The sequence below is a fragment of the Rhipicephalus microplus genome, chromosome 9 (genome assembly GCF_043290135.1).
Source record: "Rhipicephalus microplus isolate Deutch F79 chromosome 9, USDA_Rmic, whole genome shotgun sequence".
Classification (NCBI taxonomy): Eukaryota; Metazoa; Arthropoda; class Arachnida; order Ixodida; family Ixodidae; genus Rhipicephalus; species Rhipicephalus microplus.
This window is the reverse complement of record NC_134708.1, coordinates 18639385-18663749: the sequence shown is the minus strand read 5'-3', so window position 1 is coordinate 18663749 and position 24365 is coordinate 18639385. Positions and strand designations below refer to the sequence as shown.

Here is a 24365-nt window from a genome sequence, read left to right as displayed (position 1 = left end):
ACCTTGATTTTCTGTGCCAATTACAAACTTACGAGAGTGATACGTATGACGTATAGAGTTTTCTGAGTGCAGTTTGTCAATCCAAACCAAGTCCTCCTTTCTTTCTGGTATCCCATTTTAATTCCTGCAATGAGGTACATTCAAAATCCCACTAACATAAAGCACAGTCGCGCTCAACGTGACTTGCAACAGAAGAGTGGGACGCCTGAAAAGCTCGAACATTGTGTATTTCCACAGCTAATCGCTGCTCTCTCAGCTGAAGATGATCAGAAATGAAATAATGCCGTTCAGTTGCACACATAAGAGCGAGCTCAGGCAGGCCTTTGATGTAGTCGGCAGGACCGGGCCCATGCTAGGAAATGTGGGTCGCACACCTCTTGGTCAAAATTGACCACTTTATTTTTACTTTTTTTGGGGGGGTGGGGGTGATTGTTAAGTGATTGTTAAATCACTTTTACTGCCATACTAGCTGTTGATTGCAACATTTATTCCCACAGGTACATAACAGAGAATTCAAATTTCATTAAATCCGGAAATCCATAAAATAAGGTTTCGCTAGATTGGCAATGCTATTTATATTTACATTCTGACCTGCATTTTCATTTTCGGAGTTCATACTGCCACCAACGTTTTCCAAGTTTTTTTTTTTTTTTTTTTTTCCTCTTCAGCTGATTACGATGAAACTTTAGGAAGACCAGCAAGCCTTACCGAACTATCGAAAACACCCTGGTTTCGTAGTGGAAACGGGGAAGCGGATCATTGCGCTGCCTGAGGTTTTTCACCACCAGCAGATCTCGATTGGTGTCCTGAGCCAGCTTCTCAAACCTGGGCAGAACCAACAGAAGCGCGATGTAGTTGCACACACAAAAACACTAGACATTCAGGGATCTGGCGTCACCTCTCAGGCCTGGCAGAAAACCATCATCACCATCAGCCTGGCTGCACCCACTGCAGGGCAAAGGCCTCTCCCATGACCCGCCAATCAACCTGGTCTTGTGCTTTCTGTTGCTACGTTATACCAGCAAGATTTTTAATATCATCGGCCCACCTAATTTTCCGTCTCCCCATCGTGCATTTGCCTTCTCCAGGAATCCAGTCAGTTACCCTTAACGACCAGCGGCTATCCTGCATACGTGTTTAGCGGCTGCAAAGCAACTCTCCAAAGCGGCAGTCAGACCTGCGACGCAGCAGAGGGTGCTAGCAATCTCTGGGCCCGGACAGGCCGCCATTGGAAGAAAACCAATGAACAGCAAACACAGCTGTGAAGAGTTCAAGACAAATTTTGTTGTCATGCACAACACGTAGAATCTTAAAGCAGAGCACGAAGTTGCCACACTTTCAAGTGCCTTCTCTTCATACAGAGGCCTGACCTCACTTACTTCAATGGGCGGGGACGCCAGGTTTACGTCGTCAAATAGCAGATGGCTGCTATTGGCTCGTGGCTGACATAATTCAGGAATAGTGTTTAGATCAGATGGTCTTCTACGGTCACACTATACACTCGAACCTCATTATAACAAACTAGCATCTTACATGAAAATAAGTTCGTTATATCCAAAAATTCGTTATAAATGTTTATTCTTAAAACTAAATCAATTGCGAGACTATTTTCCATTTACTCTGTTTTAGCCAATATTTCGTTATATCCGGATTCGTTATATCGAGGTTTGAGTGTGCAGCATTGAGTGTTGCCATGCTGTATAGCGTGCCAAGGTCCGCAGGTTCGGCCTCTGCCAGCGGCAAATTATCTTTTCGTCCACTTAACCATTTTCTCATTGACATTATAATTACCAGAATATCCCCCATACTTTCCTTGGCATTCTTGTCTGTTAGTTCTAATCAAAATTGCACAGTAGACACACAGTGTTCTTCAATCGCACGGGCCTCCTTATAAGCTCTACGTATCAAAATCCGGACAGGCCACTGGCCAAAACAGGAGAGATCTGCTTGTTGAGGCGCCATCTGTAGGCAAGAAAAAAAAGCTAAAGAATGGAATTTTTGTATGTTCCGGTGCTGAAGCCCACAATGCAAGTTGGCATGATGAAGCGAGCAGTATTGCGACTTACATTTTGCATATCACAGTAAGTCTATAGAACTCATCACCCTGTTTAGAAAAAAAGTGCTTCTCCAAATTCTGGCAGCTGCTTCATGCGCAGCAACAGCGAGGACTGCAGCGACCTTGGCTATGTGGCGTGTTTTTTATTAGCGCACACATGTCATGCGTCAGTTCTTTGCAGATTCGCCAATGGGCATGTCCAAGTTTCGCAAGTGGTATCACAGCGTATGGCAGCGCACACCAAGTTACACAACGAACACGCACTAAGGGACGACACAAGCACTGTGTTGTCCCAATGTGTGCACGTTTGTTGCGTAACCTGGTGTGCACTGCCACGCGCCATAAGGACTTACCAACTAGTTCAGATGTAAGCTTTCGGCAAATAGTATTATAGAAGAACTCTGGTAGTAACACTAGCGTACACAGGAATGACAATGGGAGAGTGATTGTGCTTCATGATGTGTGCTAGAGTTCATGACAATCATAGACGTAGCTTTGTTTCCCCACAGCATCCCTTTTTTTGTAACTTCAAGAGCGCTCGTCAAAACTAGAGCGGAGCGAAACTGCCTAAAGCGTGTGACAAACCTTAAGAACTCCAATCGCTCTCGACAGATTCGAAAAATTTAGTAGCAATCCGTGAAGCAATCAACTTTGATGATTTCTTATAAAAGAGGTTCACGACTAGTTCAATAATCAAGCTATTACCGTAAACACTTGTGTAAGAGTCAAACCGTTTTTCGCGATTTTGATGGGGTGCAAAGCTTCCATGGAAGTGTTAAATTTTTGTGAATTTTTTTATCCACGTATAGAAAAACTTATTTAATCATGCCGTATATACCTATCAAAGGATATCTGGTATCTAGCTGTGGACATCCTCGCATAGCTGTTTTCATCGGAATCGCTGTTCAAGCTTGACTCATTGCCACTGCTTGGGCCATCCGCACATTCATGTATCCTATTGTCCTCAGAGCCAACCATGGTGTTGGGGATACCAATAACTTTAAAACTCTTTACGATAATGTCCCTGGACATTACTGAACATGGCACTTTTTCTTTTCCATCGCCAGCAGTAGTTTTATAGGCAGTCATCAAAATGAACGGCAGCTAAAAGGATCAATGGTGCTCAAGATCTCCCAGATAGTGCCGCACGCCCTAAGCTCACAAATAGCGTCGCGTGACGAAGGACAGCTATTGCCATCTGGTGGCTACTGCGAAATGTGCCGTACGCGAGGCACTGCCATTTGCTGGTGATATATGTATATATAATTTTTTTAATTTGGACTGCCAAGTTAGGATAATGGCCCTCCCACGAGCACGACCCTTAGTAGAGTGTATACGGTACGTAGAATGCTACCAGTTTCAGACTGAACATGCAACAGAACAGGTAAAACAGGCACATTTAGGCAATCTGAGGTGGACAATGAAAGTAACAACACTGCTCACTTGGTTCCAGAGGCTACGTCTCCCAACTTGAAGAAATGGTCTTTGTTCTGAACGCACATCTGTAATATAGTTCAAAGATTTATTTGTACTTGCGCTAGGCTGGTTGAACACAAAACGTCCAGTTTGGACTACAGCAAAAGAACTTAAACTGCAAGCGTGCTTCCAGAATTAAAGTCTTGTCTGCCTCAGGAATGACTGTCACATGGCCGGTGCAAACACACTAGCTCAGGCCCCAGCTCATCAATCCTAACACTAACTTAACTAACCCCACCCTAAACTCTACGACTCTGCACTTTGCACACTATCTGTGGCGTCTTCAACCTGATTTGTACATAAGAGCATTTCATAGAATTTGTATTACATGCAAATGCAACATGAGCTTACCTGACCCCCCACTAACAGTAGCATACTCAATGCATTAAAGAATTGCGCTCAACACTCAACTAACACAACCAAATGATCTGTGCCTTGATTTAAATAACGCTTGGCACACAAACCTACGGCTGGCTCTAGCAAATTGAAACTAAGGAACAACTGAATTCCATACTTTACCTCATGCTGTGCCACGAGCTCTTGCTCAAGTGTCTGGTACATCTGCTCAATGTTCTCATCCTTGGGTTCACAGTCAGATGCCTCAACAACCACAAAGTCTTCCTGAAGCTGAGGTGGTATTGGGATCTGTAAGAACGAAAATATTGCAAAGCCACATCAGTGGCGAAAACACCCAGAGTGGAACACAAAGACCCAGCGATCTCAGCCTTTGCCTAACCTCACTACACCATAATATCCTTCACACTGCCTACTGTGCTTCTATATCTGTACCTGGACTGTTACACTACAAAACTAGACACTGGCACATTAACTACAGTCGCCGACCGATTTTCCGGACTCTGAAAATTCGGACTTGTTCGATATTCCGGACTTCATAAATGCACCGTCAGGGATCCCATAGAGCTAATGCATTGTTTCGACCAATTTTTCGGGCGAATTTGCCCCTGAAAGTTCGATTTTTCGGACTAAATCGCTCGTTTTGTGCCACGCCCTAAGCCATTGTAAACGCCGCCATGTTGGATTTTCCGTCGGCTTGGCTAAACTTGGTCTTCAGATGCCTTTCCTGCCTCCGAGATTGGAATGCGCACGCCATATTTTAAGTTTCGGAGGCCGTGTTTGCTTTTTAAAAGACGCGGTGATGCATGCCGTTTTTTCGTCTTCGGTCAGCACTATCGTCATCACATCGCACGGGGAGGAGGCGAAAGAAGGATTCTTTTATTGTCGTTGCAGCTTGTTTCAGTCGCCATTCTGCACGTGTTGTGTCGCGTAGCGTCGAGACGTTGTGTGCTTCGCAGCAGCTATCTGCGGCATCGAATTTTGTGTTCTCAGTGCCATGGCTCCGCTATCTGTGCCATCACGGGAGCCAGGTGGTGTGAAGAAGCGTGGGAAGTATATGACCCTGACGATGGAGAAGAAAGCTCCCATAATCAAGCTAATAGAGAGTGGACGTTCGCAGCTAGATGTCGCTGGATGACGGTCGACGCCGGATGACGGTCGTCGTTGTCGTCGAATGACAACGACGACCGCCCGCAGCCGTCGGAGATCGCCAACGCGGTGACAATTTTGTCGAGCGTTTACGGCGACGATGTCACCTTGGCGCAAATACGGGCAAACCAAATTGCCTCCAAGCGTAGTTTGAGGCAAGGCAGCATCAAGGACTTTTTTAAACCTGCCTGATGCAATAAACTTCAGATTTTTGGCGAAAACTAATTTTTCGGACTGTTCGATTTTTCGTACTTTTTTTCGGTCCCCGCCAGGTCCGAAAAATCGGTCGGCGACTGTACTGGCTTGTCTATAGCAACTGAAACAAACATACTCAAGATGAATGCAGTGACTGTCCCATTAACTGAATTACCTAGAAGCAGATATATACTTGCCGGGCAAATCATAAGCTGATGACAGGCAATTAACAAACACATACTAACTAATTTTATTAATGGGCATACATCCCACTTCGGGAACTGTACCAGAACAGTAATGAAAGTATCACGCGCTTAGCGTGAACCCTGTGCTCGGCAACGAATTAAAGAAGACACAGCCTGAAGATCTGCAGCAAGTCGTACTGGGGAGGTATTCTCGCAGTATCCGATCCTTGGACATGTCCGATTCGCTGGAGCGCTTTCAGTTAAGCAAAAAAAAAATATGGTGATTCATGACGTCACGGCACACTTGAAAACATTGGCGAAACGAACCTGCCAGCACACTCCCAGCGTAAAAGGAAACTAAGTTGACGAAATGTAGAGTAACAGGAGTCTTAAGCAAACTTGACAAGCCTGACCATGCATATGAATGTGTTGAGACGTTTGAAGAGCGACGCAGGAAATGCGTACAGACCTTTCAGGGGCGTCAGGCGGGCGACCACGTTAAGCCTAATTCAAAAGCTAACATGAAAGGAGTCTATGCGCGACTTGCACGATAGGAGACTTGCACGATAGGACTATGCACGATAGGAGTCTATGCAGCATTCGTTGTGGCGAAACGCATACCATCACTCCAATTTCTGTCGAGAGTTGTGAAAGATGCCTGGCATCAAAATGACGCAGAAAAAACGCCTGGAAACAGGCAGCGCACTCCAGCCAATCAGGGGAGGCTGAATTGGACATGTCTAACGATCAGAGACCGCGAGAATACCATATATACTCGAGTCTAAGCCAATGTTTTTTTTTTTTTTTTTTGAAAAAATGATGTGCGAAAGCGGGGGCGGGGGGTCAGCTTAGATTTGAGTACCAGGATTTGGCCCCCGCTGCCACCTGCCTGAAGGCCCAGCCGCGCTAGCGCCATTACGGCCTTCAATACGTCGATCTCAAGGTATCGGTTTTGCATGCCGGAAACTCATTTTCACGACATTCTACGGTAGCTCTGCGATGACAAGGCCACTCAGGCCTATTATGCAGGAAAATAGTGGTCCCTATCGCTTTCGTATAGTCCATTGTCCAGAAATCACGCAGTTCCACGTTCACGCAGCGAGGGTCGTCGAGCCGGCGAGATTTCATGTTGAAAAAGCCATGAAAAAACGGGAAGACGTGGATTGTGTCACGTTATTACCGCCAATAGATGGATGGACTGACATGGCCGCATCCTTTAGATCATGCGGCGGCTAATGCCCCCTAGCTGTAATACTTTGTGAACAAAAGCTAAACTTTTTTTTTTCTGTGGTGCTCAGAATGCCTGCTTCGAATAGAAATACCTAATTTGCTTACTGGAGTTAAAAATGAAATGAATTCCCAGCCAAACCCAGTTTCCAAAAAAGAAAAAAAGAAGTAAAATTTAACCCGGCTGTTGCCACCTTGGCCACCTAGCGGCTATCGCATGGCGGACGTTGCGAAGAGGAGGCGCGAAGTTGGTCAATGGTCATTCTTCTGAAAGCAATCGTGCAGTGCAGTTGTGCCTCTTGCTCGCGAAACACCTGCGTCAATTGTGCTTCATCAGATTCGATGGCACCAACAAAGCGGTGCCACTACAGCACGGCGTTTAAGCGGAAGGTCGTGTTATATGTGGAAAAGACATCGAACCTACGAGCTCAGCAAGAGTTCGGCGTCTACGAAAAGAACGTTCGACGATGGCGAAAACAACGTGCGGAATTCTTCGGTTGTGCAGCAACTCGCGTGGTGTTCACTGGACCAAAAACCGTCCGACACCATGCAGTGGAGGAAGTTGTCGCCGATTTTGTTCGAGAACAGAGGGAAGCGGGAACACCCGTGACACCTGAAATTATTCAGGCAAAGGCCAGAGACGTCGCCATCGCGAACGGTGTCTCACGAGCCTGTTTTAAAGCCAGCAGGGGCTGGACAACACGCTTCATGAAGCGGTTTGGATTCAGCCTGCGACGACAGACCTCTGTCTGTCAAAAGCTCGGTTTACATTCGAGGAAAGTTTCTCTTTTTTTTTTTTCTGGCCTTGCCGGTTTCGGGGGTCGTCCTAGATTCGAGTATATACAGTAGATCGCCCGTTGTTCCAGTTAGAACATCTGCACTGAAGGTGGAGCACCGGCAATAGATTGTTCAAAGCAACACATGAAAAGAGATGCAAGAAAAAGAGCGGTATGTGTAAAAACCCGAAAAAAACAGTTACTCACACTTGATGCGTCAATCGGAAGGCCGCACTCGGTAGCCTGTATCATGGGCTCGATTCCCTGCAAACATGAACCATTCAATAAACCATCTAGAGCTTGTTAAAAAAATCAATCTTGAAGTGCAAGAGACGAATGAGCAAGCTGGCATAACTGGGTTACTACAACATGATGACTACTGGATGAGCTGCTGCTACTAAATGGCTATCACGTGATCACGATCACACGATTCTTTGTCAAGATGTAAAGAAATACAACCCCACCCCATCACCCCCAAAGAAGGTGAAGCTTGCCACTGAAAAGCTGTCATATGAAATGAGTTTACAGCTATATATGAATACCGTATATACTCGTGTAAGGGCCGCCCTCGTGTAAGGGCCGCACCCCAACTTTGAAAGCGGATATTTCGAAAAAAAAAAAACAAAAGTTCAAAATGTCCCGCCAGAAAAGTGTAGTTAGTTCATTTACAGCCAGATGGCGCTGCACGCTTTTCCGCTTTTATTCTACTTCCGCCGACGCGCCGACCACGCTGTTGACAGCGCGCCGCCATATTTGCCTTGTGCGGCCTCTTTGTTGGCATCGTTCCTAGCATCGTGTCGATACGTTGGCAGCGCGACTTCAGATCGGTGTCGTCGGTGTCACTTTGTTGGTTGTAGTGAACCCTGCAGAAGCCAGCGCACGTGACGGACGATGGGCCGGCATCTGAGATCATTCACTGCAGCATTTAAGCTGCAAGTGATTGACTATGCCGAGGAGCACGGGAAGCGGGAAGCTGGACGAAAGTACGACGTCGATGAGAAGCGCGTGCGTTACTGGATGAATCAGAAAGATGCCCTCGCCGCTACTAACAGGAGCCGAAAGGCGTTTCGCGGGAAAAAGTGCAAGTACCCGCAACTCGAAAGCGAGCTCGTCAACTACGTCGTCGACACACGAAGGGACGGCTACGCCGTATCGACTGACATGATACGCGTCAAAGCCCTCAGCATCGCTCGCCACATGGAAATACCCCCGGCACAATTCAAGGCAAGTCGGGGCTGGGCTACGCGGTTTATGAACCGTAACCAGCTTTCTATTCGGCGCCGAACGACGATTTGCCAAAAACTGCCGCGCGAGTACGAAGACCACGTCATTAAGTTTCATCGCTTCGTGAATGCTCTCAGGAGGGAGCATGAATACGACCTGTCCCAAATTGGGAATGCGGACCAGACACCTGTGTGGTTCGATGCACCGGAAAGCACCACAGTGGATTTAAAAGGTGCGAAAAGTGTGTCTGTGCGCACGACTGGTGCAGAACGCCAAAGGTGCACTGTGATGTTGTGCATCACGGCAGACGGCAGGAGGCTTCCGCCGTACGTCGTATTTAAAAGGAAGACTCTCCCAAAAGAGAAGTTCCCTCAGGGAATCGTCGTACGTGCGCAAGAGAAGGGCTGGATGTCCGAGGAACTGGTCGTTGACTGGATTAAGACCGTCTGGGCAAACAGACCTGGAGGGCTGTTACAACGGAAAGCCCTCCTTGTTTTGGACAGCTTTAGGGGCCACTTGACCGACCGCGTCAAGAACCGAGTTGCCGCAACTCGTACGGACTTGGCCGTCATTCCCGGTGGCCTGACGAGTGTGCTGCAGCCGCTCGACGTATGCGTCAACAGACCATTCAAAGTGGAATTTCGCCGATGTTACTCTGAATGGATGGCTGGAGGCGTCCACGAGAAGACCCCTACAGGACGGCTGAAGCGGGCGTCGCTCCAACAGGTGTGTGAATGGATTTTGAATGCGTGGCGTGCCATGTCAGTAGAAGTAGTTGCTAAAAGCTTCAAGGTAACGGGAATTTCGAACTCCATGAACGGCACCGAAGATGACCGTCTCTGGGAAGACGCGGACGCCGAGGCGAGCTCCTCCGAGAACGAGGACAGCGAAATGGAATCCGAATAAAAACATTTCTGGCATGTCATTTGTGACTCTTGCACTCTGCTACTGTTGCATAAACAGTACAGACCTTTGGCCTGTACTGCCTGTACTAAATCGGCCTGATTCGTGTAAGGGCCGCACCTAGCAAAATTTTCGAAAAAAAAGTGCGGCCCTTACACGAGTATATACGGTACATAATGTTGGATATGAGCATTAAAAAAAACAGATCATTCAAGGGACTGTCTAGCGTCCTTCAATGCTTTTCTGTTTTTTGTCGCGATAGAAAGTGTACTATCCGAAGTGTCTAACCTTGCAGCAGTTTCTCTGGGAAGTGTGTAAGAATTTTTAAAACAGAATTTCTCAATCTGCGATCCGACTCCTTCTATCAGTGGGATGAATGCCGACAACACCCCAGTCGGTGGAGGCGATGACAATTGTACTGCCAGTGGAAACCGTCTAGGAACGCTACATTTGAGCGTGGCTGAGCCTAAGCACAATTGTACTGCCAGTGAGGCGGCGGATGCCAAGCTCACGTTTCTCCACCGTTTGCAGGCAGGCAAGCGAACACACCGCCGGCAGCACCATCAGGTGGCTATTTAGATGCACGAGGAAAAAAAGCAAAAATTTGTCTCTGGCACAACCTAAAGCTGCCTCAAGTGTGTGAAATGCAATTTTAAGTTGTAGATGTTTGTTTTTACGCAAAATAAGTCTACTGGCGAATATTTCTTGTCCTACCAGTAGACTGACCACATCACTGTTGGGTGATGCTAGCGGTCACTTTTTGTCAATTTTCAACATCAAGATACAATTATAATTCCTTTTTATGAGACAAAAGCATGCTCGCTGCTAGTCGGTGTGATGAACAATCTTCTCATTTGCACCACATACAGAAAAAATTTTTCTGAGCAGTAGACAATTCCTTTTAACCTTATCCCAGTCCACACATCACCTCCAGAAAGAATATTATAACAATTATTAGATATAAAAATGCTTACACGACCTCTGCTTATTTGCACCCTCAATTTTTTTTATTACCCTTCAACTACTTCTGCAGTTTTTGGTCATTCCATAATTACCTGCAGTTACATTCAAGTTAGAGCTGTGAGAATAGCAAAATTTTGGGTGCGAAGCGAACTTGAATATTCAGGTGCAAGTGTGATTGAATCGAGCATTTTTCAAATATTTCTTCAGTATTTATAGCATATTTTCCCAATACTTCGAGGTGAAATTGCAGAAAAAAGTTGGATCGGATGCTTAAGCACATCCATACGAGAAAGCAACATGAAAGCGTTTCTTTTGGCTAGGTAGATGACGCACTGACGGGGTGGTGCTTCATAGTTGCCTTACCAAGACTGAGGCAATGCAGAGGCCGACTGGTCTTTATGTACATGATCTGGTGCAACCAAAGTGCTACTGACAACACCTTACACGTGAAAGGCAAAGATGCTATTTTGTTCAGTCTCTCCTCTTCAACCTAATTTATATTTCCGTCTTTACATCTCCACTATGGCTCACCTGGATCTACCTCCGACCCTGGACAAGCTTCAGTGCCATCCTACACATACAGTTTTCTCCTCTTTGACAGACATTTCCAGTGTCACCAGAATAAAACACGTCCACCACATGTAACATGTTCAATGTAGGTGTGTTCACCACAACAGCACGCACCTTCATCGTACGGAGGTACTGCTTGGCCTGTTCAACCTCGCCCCGACGTTTGGCCTCCAATGCGGCCTCTCGGAACAGCCTCTGCCGCTCCTGAAGGAACTGCATTTGCTTGTCGATGGTGGTCGAAAGACCGCGACGCACTGTAAAAAAATTAGGTGGACAAGCTTGAAACAGTTATCCATGCAAACTTTCACCAAAAGTTAAAGAATTCACACAGCAAGTAGTTGTTCGAGCAGAAAGTAATAACTATTTTGCGAATGCAAATTTGAGCACCACTCTAGAGGCCAGAATTTTCACCGCTTGCAGAGGGGCAGCCATCTCTGGCGGGGGGTCGCTGATCACATGGAACAGACCACCATGATCATTTCTAGCCTGTCTTGATCACAAGTTAGCTGTGTTGGCTACGAGTGTTGATTTGGCATCAGTTATGACAGGCAGCCCCTAGCGATGACCGTGATGACTGATGATAGTAGCTGTGATCCAGATTATTTATTACCTCTAAATTTCCTCTAGATTCCTCTAAACTTGGTACCAAAGCAATTACATTTACAGAAACGATCGGTGCAGTAAAGACCACAATAAAGTAAAGACCACAATAATGTGGCCTATACAGCCAAACTGACATAAATAAAGTGATTTTTTTTTAGACAATACAGATATTTTCGTAAGAATACTATCAGGACTCCATCGTCTTCGCGAGTGAACTCCCCGATGGGCTGCACCTAACATTACTGAAACTGAAACATTAACTTTGCTGCACCTAACATTACACTGAAAGGAGCAATTAACTAAAACAAATTAATTAGCTGTTTAATCATTAACATGAGGGCAGTCGTGTATATTGAAAAGTTTTCGGACACGACAATTCATGGCATAACCATTTTTTCTAAATCTCAAAAAAACAAAGTTTGAGATATTAATTTTCAAAGTTGAGGGCTCAATCAAAGTGAAACCAAAACTGAACACTCGGAGTCAGCATGAAATGAGTCATCTAGGGTTACATCGAACTGGAAAGATCACGTGACAAACTTGCACGCTGCAGCAGAATTTGGTCAGAAAAAGCGCCGATTCATTCAAAATACCGAAATGTGCCCTTAAACTTTGGGTTTAGTGAATATTGATAATCCCTTTCATTGTTAAACTTTAATAAAATGCACTTGTCTGTGAGAAGTAGCAGCAGCACAGTGGCTGCTGCTTAGTTTTGCATTGACAGTAAAAAAAAAAATGCAGAAATTGCCATTTTTTGGGCACAGCATGAGAACACATAAAACACAATGGATAAGGGGGGCAGTTGTGTATTTCGGGAACCTAGCTGAAGCGGGAAATCTGAAATGAAGAAGGGCTTTTTACAACGAAATGGCGGCGCCTGGTTGTGCCATTGCAGAGCTATATCTATTTATATTATAATTTAGAATATGCTTGGGAATCCTCTGAAACTTTTATTCTGTAACTTCACTTTGAAGAATTAGAGAAACCTTCAAGAAATGTTTTGAAACTATTTGATTTCATTCGCACTCAAACTTTATTATTAGAATTTGCTTCTCACCCCAAATTTCGCCACTTGCCCACCTCCACTGAAAATAAATAAAGCAATGCTCACGTGGTTTTTTCGGGGAAGCAGACCCAGGCTGTGCTGCCCTTGCAGCGGCTGCACCCGGCTGCGGAGCAGCCGGCTTGGCAGCAGGCTTGGGGGCTGGTTTCGGCGCCGGCTTGGGTGGCTCCGGCTTCGGAGCAGGCGCTGGCTCAGAGGGGACAGGGATAGGTCCGAAACCTGAAAAAACCAAGAATGTGATCAAAATGAACAGAATCCAAAAATGCCATCGCGTCTTAATGCAGTTGCAATAAGATGCAGTTGTTAGAGGATCCCTGACACCAAACTTGGAAACTCGAGATGCTGGTCTTATTAGATAGTCCAGCATGAGAGGCCATTTCTTACCAATTCTTTATTTAAATTTTAAATGAGCATTTTGCATTGATGCAAAACCGTTCAGAATTAGTGATGCTAGCATTCAATATTTGATGCGTTAGAGCATTTATGATTCAATTTCAGTATTACCAGACGCAAAGCTACAAATCACTGTGAAAAAGTTGCAAGCAACACTTTCGCTGCGAGGGGTCTTTTAAGACTCAAGTTCAACTCCATCTGAATGTAGTTGTACGCACATAAATACTTTACAAGGGAATATCAGCCCATATCGTAAGTGTTGCAGCAAATATTACTTTCACTGGCACTCAAGTAAACACTGCAGAGCACATGAACATGAGGGACAAAGCTATTAATTGCCCACACAATGACGAACAGGATAAATGAGGTCACGTATTGCAACAATTTTTGCCCTTTTTTTCTATCCAAAAACAGATTCCAAAGACGACAGAAGTGGTGTGTCAGCTCAGTGCAAGCCGGTGACAAACAGTAGAAGAATTTCTTATGAAATTGCAGTGAAATACTGCCTCAATCTTTAAAATAAAGCACTTCACTCGCGCTGATACTTGCTGTTAAACATACCTGGAGGAGCCGGTAGTTCCTCAAAGTCGACAGGCTTTCCAGCCTTGTGCAGTTTGATCGCGTCCTCATATTGCTGTGATAACAAAAAAAAAGATCAAATCAAATAAACCATACAAATTGTAGAGAGAATGCACTCCAATTAGTTGTTGCACTGCAGGCAGTTTTGTCCCCAATGAGGACGAGACGCGAGGGCACACAGCGCAAGAAAACACAATCACAGACACAGACATCAAGAAAATGAAATATTTCTATCGCAAACCGTTGAAAGAGGTAAAAGTGTCCATATTTGTGGTGTTAATGAGTCTTCATTAAGCTGTTAAGGCATCAACATACAAGAGATGATGACTTCTCCCTATTAAAATGCTGACTCATTTTTAGATGAAAGGGTCATTGATTTGATTGATTGATATGTGGGGTTTAACATTCCAAAACCACCATATGATTATGAGAGACACCGTAGTGGTGGGCTCCGGAAATTTCGACCACCTGGGGTTCTTTAACGTGCACCCAAATCTGAGCACACGGGGCCTACAACATTTCCGCTTCCATTGGAAATGCAGTCGCCGCAGCCAGGATTCGATCTCGCGAATTGCAGGTCAGCAGCCGAGTGCTTTAGTCACTAGACCACCGCGGCGGGGCATGGAAGGGTCATTGCAACGTACACCAATAACAAGTTGCTTTCAAGCAAGTCCTCAGTCTATCCATTATTCAGCACACTGCTAAAGGCCTTGTTACGATGCTCCCACATTAAAGGACGCAGAAAAAGTGTGGTTTAAGTACTGCGCTTTGCACACCAATAGGACAATATAAATTTGAGATCTGCCATTGTAGTATAGGACTCTGCATTAATTTTGACTAAATGAGTTTTTTTAAAAAGCCCCTGAATACACGCGTGAACGTGATTTTGCATTTCGCCTGAATTAAAAATGCGTGCACGATGGCCAGAGAATCAAGCCAATTACCTCACCCTGTAGGCACTAAGCTATCATGGCAGGCACAGGTGGGCCGAGCAATAAACTATCCTGGACGTAAGATATGATAGAACATCTCATAAAATGAAACTTGAAGAAACCCAGAAATCATGTTCCATTTAATAGGAGTTTCATTTAGTGAGAGGTAAACAGAGGAGCAGAACTCAAATGTGAAACAAATCGTGCTAAAAGCAGTTGTTTTATTTAAGCAACAAATTTACTGTTGGTCTACTATTCACTATTAGTTTACTATTAGTCTAGTATAGTGATCATGACATGTCATGATTGCAACGAAAAGGTGAACACCAAAAGTGGCAGCCTTCCCGAATTCACCCGAGAGTTGCAACACCGTTGGGAGTCGGTGCACCACCTAAAACTACCTCTCTGCTAGCACACAGTTAAGATTACACACTACATTCGCAGTTGCGGAATGTTTGGATTGCGTAACTGACGTCGTCCTCATCTGCAAATTCATTTGTTTTGTGCAATCATCTTCCAAAGCGTGCTCACACAATGACTTAGCGGCAAGGTTGAAGAAACCATGTGACTCACCTTGACGATGCGCTCGAGCCGCCGAGCCTTCCGGTCGTTCCCCTGTTCTTTGGCTTCGCTGAACGTGCTCTTATACTTGTCCAGCCTCTGCTGGAGCGCTTCCATTACGGTCGCTGGGGGAGGTGGCCCGCCGAATAGGGACGGATCGTCCTCGACTGTGTGAACACAGGACAAGAAGGACTTCCACCAAAGCTACATCGTTTCTCTGATTTTAGCGTTAAAAGATTTCGCCATGACTCCATCACTGACCACTAGGCAGAAATAATGAGGTGAATACATAAAAAAAGGAGTACATTTGCTTGAATCAACACCAACCTCAGTTCCGAGCAAACAACTGTCAAAATGCCAAAAATTTTAAATATGGAAAACTTACGCTTCGTTGGTGCAACACTACGAAGGAAACCAGCACAGAATCATGACGCTTGTAGAATTGCCTTTCTTCGCCCCACACTGTGACTGTGCACTGGTTTCTTTCACAAAATAAAATACTGGGACTTCATAAAAAAAATTTACAATGCCACTTTATAAGAACAGAAGTCTAATAATATGGTAAATTATAATTACGAACATCGACGGCTTTCTCTGGGCACTACCCGACATTGCATACTTTACCCAAACAGGCCACTTAAAGAAGAGCCCAAAAATCAAAACAATAATGATTCTATCTTTCCACTTTGCATTTGATGTGATAAAGATACCTTTAGGCCCAAGTCTGCCTACAGTTTTACAACATATATACATTGCAACTACAGAGAGCAGTGAAATTGTTTTATTTATTTATTTTTAATTCATGAGTTTTACTATGCACATCTTTTTCTTAACTATCGGCTTAGACTCCAGTGAAGACAGTATTTGCAGGTTATTTACGAACTGCAATATTAAATCAACAAGATGAAATAGGAAACCAGCTGTGCACACTTTTGGGGAAATTACAGCACCTATCTCTTTGCCAACAGCCTGCTATTCATAACAATAACATATGTTTTATAAATAAATGACAGGCATTAAATTATGCTGCATTGGCAAATGAAACATTAGCAAAATGGCTTCTTTTGTGGCAAGAGCAGGCCTGATAAACCAGATAAGATACAATTGCATTTAAAAAAAACGATGGCATTTCTGGAGCTTTTGTTTTAGGTCATCCTTATCTGATAAATTTTTTCAGTGTGCACTTGCATCTAGGTGATTTTATTGATCAAAAATCATATGCTGTGTTTTGTTGACTAGGGACTTAACGTAGAAAGTTCGAATAAATTTTTAGCACTGCAAGAACCCAGATATGAGAAAGAAAAGTGAAGTCCATCGCATCATACTAAGGCACACCGCCAAAGATTTCAGTGTGAAATTTGAAGTGGAATTTAGCCTTCCTGTTAAACACAAGTAATCGAGGTTTTTTTTTACAGGTTAAAGACAGAGGAGCTTCCCAAGAACAATTCACCTTTAGTCTTAACTAAGTGGGTGTTGCTATTTCAAGGTCCAAAAAAGAAAGCCATTGTTCGATGGCTTGCTTCTTCATCAGACAAAACATGATGACGTCAACAGATGACACCAACAAACATGTGACCATGCAAAGAATCAAATGCGTGTTCAAAGGTTTCATATTTGGTCTCCACCAAGGGAAATTGATTTTTTTCCCCACTCTAATTATTTTACAGCTACGTCATCATTGTCACACAATACTTAAAAAATTGGAACCCAATGCTTTCTTTCTCAGTGTCATCATGTGTTTTCAAGATTCCGTTAGACATTACCGTTTTCGTCGATGTAAGATGGCACTGTAGCACCGTCATCGCCCGATGCCTGTTTCTGGGATTCGGTAGTCGGCACACTGGGTGGCCCTGCTGGTGCTGCTGAAGCATGTTCAGGACCTGCCAAAAATAACAACAGAGCATTTGATGTGTTTGGGCAGAAAAAGCATTAAATCCTTGCCACTGGTGGATAAAATGGCATTATGATTTAAAATTTAATGCATTTTTTTTTGACCCTACGGCTCAAAAGTAAAGAAAATTTTTCAGTTTAACATGGTTCACTTGGGCCAGTTGGTAGATACCTTAGCAAGGACACGGTACGTTGGAGCGGGTAGGTTTTCACCAACATAGGTGAAAGACAGGGCCAAGGAATACACATGCTTGTCTTTCATTCCCAGTAAAAAACAAAAAACTGCTAAAAATGCCCTACCAACAAGCTCATATTGCAACTTTCATAATCCTCAGGGTTGGAAAACAAAAGACAACTAACACAAGTGCGCCAGAAAAAAAAAATGAAATGAAAACTGTGCTTGCTAGAAATAATACTGAAACATGCAAAATTAATAGTCATCACAGTGTTTTTCAAAATGCATCACCAACACGCTCAAAGTGAAACTTTAATGATCTTTATAGAGTTTTGAACTGTAAAAAAAAAAGCTCAATGACAAATGTGTTTGCTAGCCGTAACACTGAAACATGAAACATTAAATGACATCACATTGCTTCTCAAACTGCTTTTAAACCTTGCTCAGTAAGGCAGTTCATGTCCAGTCTTCTACTACATTCAGAAAGCCTGAATAACATTAAGCTGAAATGATGGCGACAGCATCACTGTAAAATGCCAGAACTGATGCCAAAGCCAAAGTGGTTGGTTCGGCTGTATCTGCACACAAGAAATCCATATTCATCAGTGTGAAAAAGCACAGGTTATTCACACATTACAGTGCCACATTTTTTTACTGCAAGACTGTCGACACTGAGCCGCGTCAAAAACCGACCTCAACATCAAGGCTCGTCAGTAAATTTCTTTAAGTTCACAAGCAGAATGCGAACATGCAAAACTCTTTTCCCTTGAATGACTCTTGACAAAACTGTTTGCAATCGAAACCTCTTAACCAATAGATTGATTGACTGATTGGATTGATTCATTGATTGACCTCACTGATTGCTTGCAAAAGTAGCGAAGCGAGCTCTAACCTTGAAACTCTGGTGGTGGTGGAGGCATCTTCGACAAGTCCACGGGCTGCCCTTGAAGCATTGCCGTGAGCACGGCGTCAAATTGCTACAACAGAGCATACAGGCACTAAATTTGGTGAGCAAACCTCCACAGAAGAACAAACAAAATGCAACAACGAGAACATGAAAAAGCTGTTAGACTGACGCCAATCATTAATGACTGAAAGCATTTTAGGCCACCAAGCAACACCTTTTTTAATAAAATATGCAAGTCGAAAAAGGCAAGCTTTTTCAAAAACTACACATTTTTGGTTTTTTTTGCTTTCGCAAGTTTGGTTTTTCTAGTGAAAAAAAAACCGAAGATTGTAATTAAATTCGAAACAGGATAAAATCGCTTTTATTGAGCACAAGGTGGCTACCAAAATCTAACAAAAAAGTTTATTGTTCACAGACCCCTATAAATTGTCGCCTGGCTGCTGGCCATAGCATTTTGCATGAGGAGCTGACTAAGGCCACATGCTCAAAATAACAGTGACTGCCAAGCTCTCATGATGGATGAAATCATTCTAAAAAACATATCCTTGCTGCACAGATGAGCTTTGACTTGTACCTTTAAAAAGTGTTTTTCTTGAAATACATTTTTAGGCAACTTCTTGAGACTAGACATCATGTGTTCGATACTATGACAGCCGGATCAGGATGAAAATTTGTTCAGGTATTCCTTAACATGTGAAGAGTGCAAGTATATTTCCTTTAGAGCTTGGTATTGCCTGTATAATTATTACGAAGCTAAAGCAAGCAAAACGTGTGGCCTGACGATTCTAAGAATGCTCCCATTATACTTGTCTACTAAAATGTCTTATAGTATGCACTTTCTCGATAGTTATTTGCATTGTAGTGTTAATGAGGAGCAATATGAGCCACTGATGGCTAAGAACTATTAAAGCTTAATGGCGTTTGTCCAAAACCAACTATAACCAACCTTGTCGTGGCACAAAACGAAGACTGTGCGAATTGCCACAAAACTAATTAAGTATTTGAAATCAGCATAAAAGCGTCTATATACAGCAGAAGATTTTATTGCTTTAGCCAGCACACTCATGAAACTGCTTTTTCGAGTCGCATCTCTCCTTACTTAAAAGCAAGGTGCTGCCAAAAAAAAAATATGACTGCGGCTTAGATGCAGCTAGGCCCAGTTATGCAAGTGAAAGCTGCCACTTCAAATGTGTGCACTGCTCTAACCTGCACACGTTTAATGATAATACACCCTCGCACAGTAGAGTGCCCCCCTCGCAGCCACAAGTACAACACTGTCGACACTGCTGACTTGAAGCAGCTTCGACCGGGACACACTGTCTTTTGGAAAGGTGTTGTAGCTATTGAGGGAGCATTGTGCCTAAATCGCGCGCATGCATCACAATTACTGCGCACTTGTTTAACATGTGGGTGTCATCTTAGTGACTAGAACCGTTCACATATCTCAGCGAGAATGTCAAGAGGGCCACCATGACAACGGTGTCGATGGATGTCACTCGAAATGAGGTGTGCTGATATGGGGCAGCCATCGAGGCCAGTTGCCGTGTTCTGAAGTTGCCACGTTGTCGAAGGAAGAGCTGACACCAAGAGTGCCTTTGTCTTCAACTCCCTCTTCAAGTTGAACATTGAAGGGTGCTCTTCTGCTCCATTCGAAAAGGTGACAAACACAACTGGGGTTCTTGTCGTACGTGTTTTGCGAATTACTTCTCACATTTAGTCGTTGGCAATCTTCTCCGCATGTCCTTTTTTCTTGTGGGGCTTTATACTTTTTATACGCGGTTAAACTACTACTTTCTTTAAAAAAAAGGCAACACTGCCATGATCCTTCGCTGATGTCCTTGGCAGCACAACTTCATCGCAACCATGTCTGAAATCGATGGCTTCGCTCAACCGTTTGATGTTGATGTCTTGTTTCAGGAATGTCCTTAGGAAGTCCATTCTACTTTCGTGTTAATGGCGATTAACTCTCTGCTATCTGATGCCCAATGAACTTTGCTGTTATTTGGTATATTTTCCACAATCGGTCCGATCCAATCAGAAGATTTACTCCGAGTTTGCAAGTGACGCTTAAGAAACAACTGCATCCACCAATGAAGGAACACTTGTTTAAGTGTTCCTTCTTTGTGGTGTCTTTCTTTAGTTGTGCAATTTTTCCTTTGAAGTAATGAACCAACTAGCCGCTCACGACATCCTGATCCACCAATGGTATACCTTCTACAATGATGACTTCGTGAAGTTTATGAGTCTTTAATGTTGCTATTGGTCAGTAATGTTGCCGCAATGAAAGGAATGATGAGAGCTTCTATCTGCTCTAATCCCAGTAGTAATTACAGAAATTAAAACAACAACGAACTTTTCAACCAGTCGAGTCAAATGGGTGAATTAAAGTTCTTCCCAAGAATAGTCATAGCCACTTTGAAATTTTGGAAACACGGTCACTGGTAACCACTGTGGAGCGATGAAATCTGCTTGATTTAGCTGGCGAAACGGAAACCAACACACTAAACAGCGCCATTTACAATTCACTTCGAAAATGCCCTTAAAAAAAATTAACTGTTTTAAATTGCGTACAAAGCTAATTTTTCTCATTCCTTTAATTACGTCCGCAAGTATTGTTTCTACACATCTGAAGATGCCTTCAGCCAAAGTAAAGGAAACGCCGCAGGTGGCATGCAGATGCCCTCTTTTCTGTAATTTTTAAATAATATCGGACACATATCTTGAAACACATTGTATATGAGACCCGGGCCTAATACGGGCCTGACCCAGGCCTGGGCCCTACCCAAGCACAAAGCTCATGGGCTCGAACTCAGCCCGGGCCAGACCCTACAAAGCCCTGCTGGGCACGGGCTGTCAGGCTCTCGCAGGCCCGTGCAGTGCTCCAGTAAGGAATGTTGTTTCCGTACCTTGGCTGTGCGGATGTAGCTAATGGCAGCCTGCTGGTCGCCGCGCTTCTTGGCATTGATGGCAGCTCGCTTGTACTGGTCCCTACGTGTTGTCAACAGCTGCTCCTGCGGACTGCCGGTGCTGGCGGGTGGCTCTGCTTCTGGAGCAGCGGCAGGAGTGGGATCTGGACCTGGTGTCGTAAAATAAATAACGAATGCTCTTAGTCGAGGTCAATATGAACGAGATGTTGCTTTTTATTAGATGTGAAGCAGCTCTTTGACTAGCCTGTGCAGCGCTGTCCATTCATGCGTCCGTACGAACATGCCTGCCTCTCTCCCCTCCCCGCAGGTGTTAGAGCAGGCCAAGTAGGTCATGCGCAGCTGCGCGAAGACATCACACTCCGCTCACAGTGCACGCTGACTTCCCTCTCTCCCTCAACCGCCATACGCTCACCGCAGCGCCCGCTGCTGCCACCTCGTCCGTTCGCCCAAAACACCTGCTGCTACCACCGCTCGGTCCACTACGGCGACCGTCGCTGTGAGTCTCCCAGTGCTCACCGCAGCACCCGAGTCAGCGCCTTTCGACCCGTGACGCCCCCCGTGCGCAATGCTGCTGATTCGCATCCCATCAGGGTTGCCATTGAGAAGGTGGTGTGAGTTTTTTTTTACTCCTGCCCATGTTTTTCATCTCTGCCTGCCGCCCTTTGGCAGAATCTGAGCATGCTAATCTACTTGTAGCACACAAAAAGCTTCCTTATTCAACACCCATTATTTTTTAAAAACTGAATTATTCAGACAGGGGCTCAGGTCCCGGCAACCCTGTGTATTGTTCAATGGCATTAAACTCTCACTGACTCGGCCATATCTGGTCGCAACATAGTTAATTTGGAGGATTCTTGGAGAGCGCTGTGTACGAAGCGCATCAAATGTGCGACACAATGGAGTGAGAATGGCACTCGCTGTCACCAGAAGCGAAGTGGCGCAGTCTACTTCACCATTGTCATCAGCGTGAACCACGCTGTAATGCCACTAATGACATTTCGGGTTCCTTTCGGATTAGCGCGTTTCGGGTGAGCTAGAAAAGGAGCCACGGTATAACTGTGGACCAAGTCATAGGTGGATAAAATTGCAGCTTTTACATTGCTCTTTGGCAAAGTAAGCACGGGATATGAAAGTGTATTGACAAGCAGACACTTGTTTATTGTTTTGCTGATACCATCGATTATTCAGTATTCAGTTAATTCGGCCATTTTTTCCGGCCTTGTGAAACGCAAATCAGCGAGCTTTTGCCATAAATTTTAAACATGTTGAGGGGCTCTGATCAATCCATCGATTGATTGTCATAGTGCACATTATGGATGCAAAAAAGAAGGGCCATTTGAGGATAGCCTAGGGAAACCCCTCGCCGCCAGCATGACAGACTTCAGGGAAACTGACTCTGAATATAATGTAGACAGCACTCACGCGTCGGAATTGGAGGAGCAGGCCTTCGCGCAGGAGCAGTTGGGGCCGCATCGGGTCTCGATGGCTCTGCCGGCTTGTCATCCCCCACGGGAGCAGATGGCTCTGAAAGAGGGGTGTCAGATGCATTGTGGCCCCTGTCCAGTTTGGCCACCTTGGGAAACTCGTCTTTGCATTCGAAAAGAAAAACAGAAAAAGGACACAAGAAGGTGCTTGCCAGTTTCATAAAAAAAAGTCAAAACGCTTGACAATGACTCTCTCTCTCTTTTTTTCCTTCAGTATACAGGCACTGTTGTAGACATAACTTGATCTGTAGTTGCTTTTTGTGAGTGGAGGTCTTTTAAAAATTAACTATCCAATACATTTACAATGACAATGCACAGCAATAAAGCTGTGAAATTGGGTACAATTTGTACACCTTTGAGCTTTGGTCTAACGATGTACAAAGTTCCGGATGAAAGCCCAAGTCTTTCCTTAGGGCGGCTCACTGCAAAACAAGAATTTCACGCTTAGCAGATAAATTCAATTGTTACTCAGATGCCTTCATGGGCACATAGTTCTAGTGGTCATGAAACAAGTCATGAAAAAATGTGAAATGGTTATTAAAATAAAGGAAACTGCCAGGCAAATCCTGTCAACTGTAGAGCGACACACTAACTAGCTTGGAAATGCACGAGTCTCGTTCAAAACAGTTTCGGCACAGTTTGGCATGGACAAGCTGCACAAGAGCAGCGATAAATTAACTCAATACTTTGCGACGAATGAAACGTAGCACATATACTATGAGGAACCAGCATGCCTTTTAACCATTAAGCCTACGTTCGAGAATGGGGAAAGAAAACTCACGGGAGACCTCAGACACCGGAGCTGGCGGCTTGGGAATGGCAACGGGAGGAGGGATCTCCTCTTCGCTCACTGGTGCACCCGCCTTTGCCTTCTTCAACAGAGAATCCAGGGTCTGTGAAAATCGTGAGAGTGGTTACAACAGCCTTGCACGAACCTCTGAAACTTCCTACCTACTCAACAACACTGAGAAAAAAATGGCTAGCTCTCCCATGATCTAGAGTAGATGTAAATTGCTACCAACAGAGTGGATCGATCGGAGGCGAAACTAGCCACAGTCCTAGGCCCGACACTGCGTGGTGTGCCCCTTGCAGCCAGATCTCAAAGGAGGCGGCAATCCACACTGCAATACCGTCGCCTCCGCGACAAGCTACGGCTTGGGAGTACTTTTTGCTGGGCTAGTGGGCACATCATAATGGGGGAGAATTTCAGATGCCTAAAACCACAAGAAGAACGTAGAAGCACAAGGAAAGAGCATCTTACAGATCCGTCATACCCTCTTTGCCCCGCCCATTGAATGCTTGACCAGTCCGAACAAGGCTTGCATATCAACTTGCATAACGCGTAGCAGAGGCAATATGTGCGACCAGTAGAAGGAAGCCCCGTGTTAGGAAGAATGGAATAGCACACGGCTGCTTGCAACTGCTAGCATTTATGAGAGCACAGGTATGGTGCTGGTCTTTGGTGCTCTGTATCTGCCTTCGGAACACTGTCGTCGGAAATTGCAAATAAAATGTCAGTGTAATGGAGGTTAAGCACCAAGTGACATGGTGTGAAAACTCTGACAACTTGGGCCACAATATTTTTTTTGTAACTTGTTCGGGCTGTCTCTAGAGTGCATAATGCAGTTTTCTGCGAAGGGCCAGCAGCCAGTGATGGCATATCTTTAACATTTAGCTGAGTTGGAAGAAAACAAGATGTTCATGTAATTTTCTTTCAACAATGCCTCGATATCTCGTCCAAGTATCCAGAAGTCTGGTGTAAGTGCTCCAATT

General features: G+C 44.5%; 1 protein-coding gene across 3 annotated transcripts in view; it reads right to left on the bottom strand.

The window, feature by feature from the left end:
- Positions 1 to 24365, bottom strand: part of l(2)gd1 (lethal (2) giant discs 1) — a 40367-nt gene that overhangs the window by 9034 nt on the left and 6968 nt on the right. For 2 of the 3 annotated variants that reach the window (XM_075873233.1, XM_075873234.1), the window contains exons 6-18: positions 23374 to 23485; positions 22531 to 22695; positions 21088 to 21257; positions 18167 to 18251; positions 16973 to 17089; positions 15222 to 15376; positions 13699 to 13771; positions 12793 to 12963; positions 11193 to 11332; positions 7626 to 7682; positions 4052 to 4177; positions 3500 to 3558; positions 709 to 825 (exon numbers count right to left, since the gene is read on the bottom strand). In XM_075873233.1, the coding sequence (XP_075729348.1) occupies positions 709 to 825; positions 3500 to 3558; positions 4052 to 4177; positions 7626 to 7682; positions 11193 to 11332; positions 12793 to 12963; positions 13699 to 13771; positions 15222 to 15376; positions 16973 to 17089; positions 18167 to 18251; positions 21088 to 21257; positions 22531 to 22695; positions 23374 to 23485 (1547 nt within the window). The remainder of the gene's footprint in view (positions 1 to 708; positions 826 to 3499; positions 3559 to 4051; positions 4178 to 7625; positions 7683 to 11192; positions 11333 to 12792; positions 12964 to 13698; positions 13772 to 15221; positions 15377 to 16972; positions 17090 to 18166; positions 18252 to 21087; positions 21258 to 22530; positions 22696 to 23373; positions 23486 to 24365) is intronic. The other variant, XM_075873235.1, reaches the window with a different exon arrangement.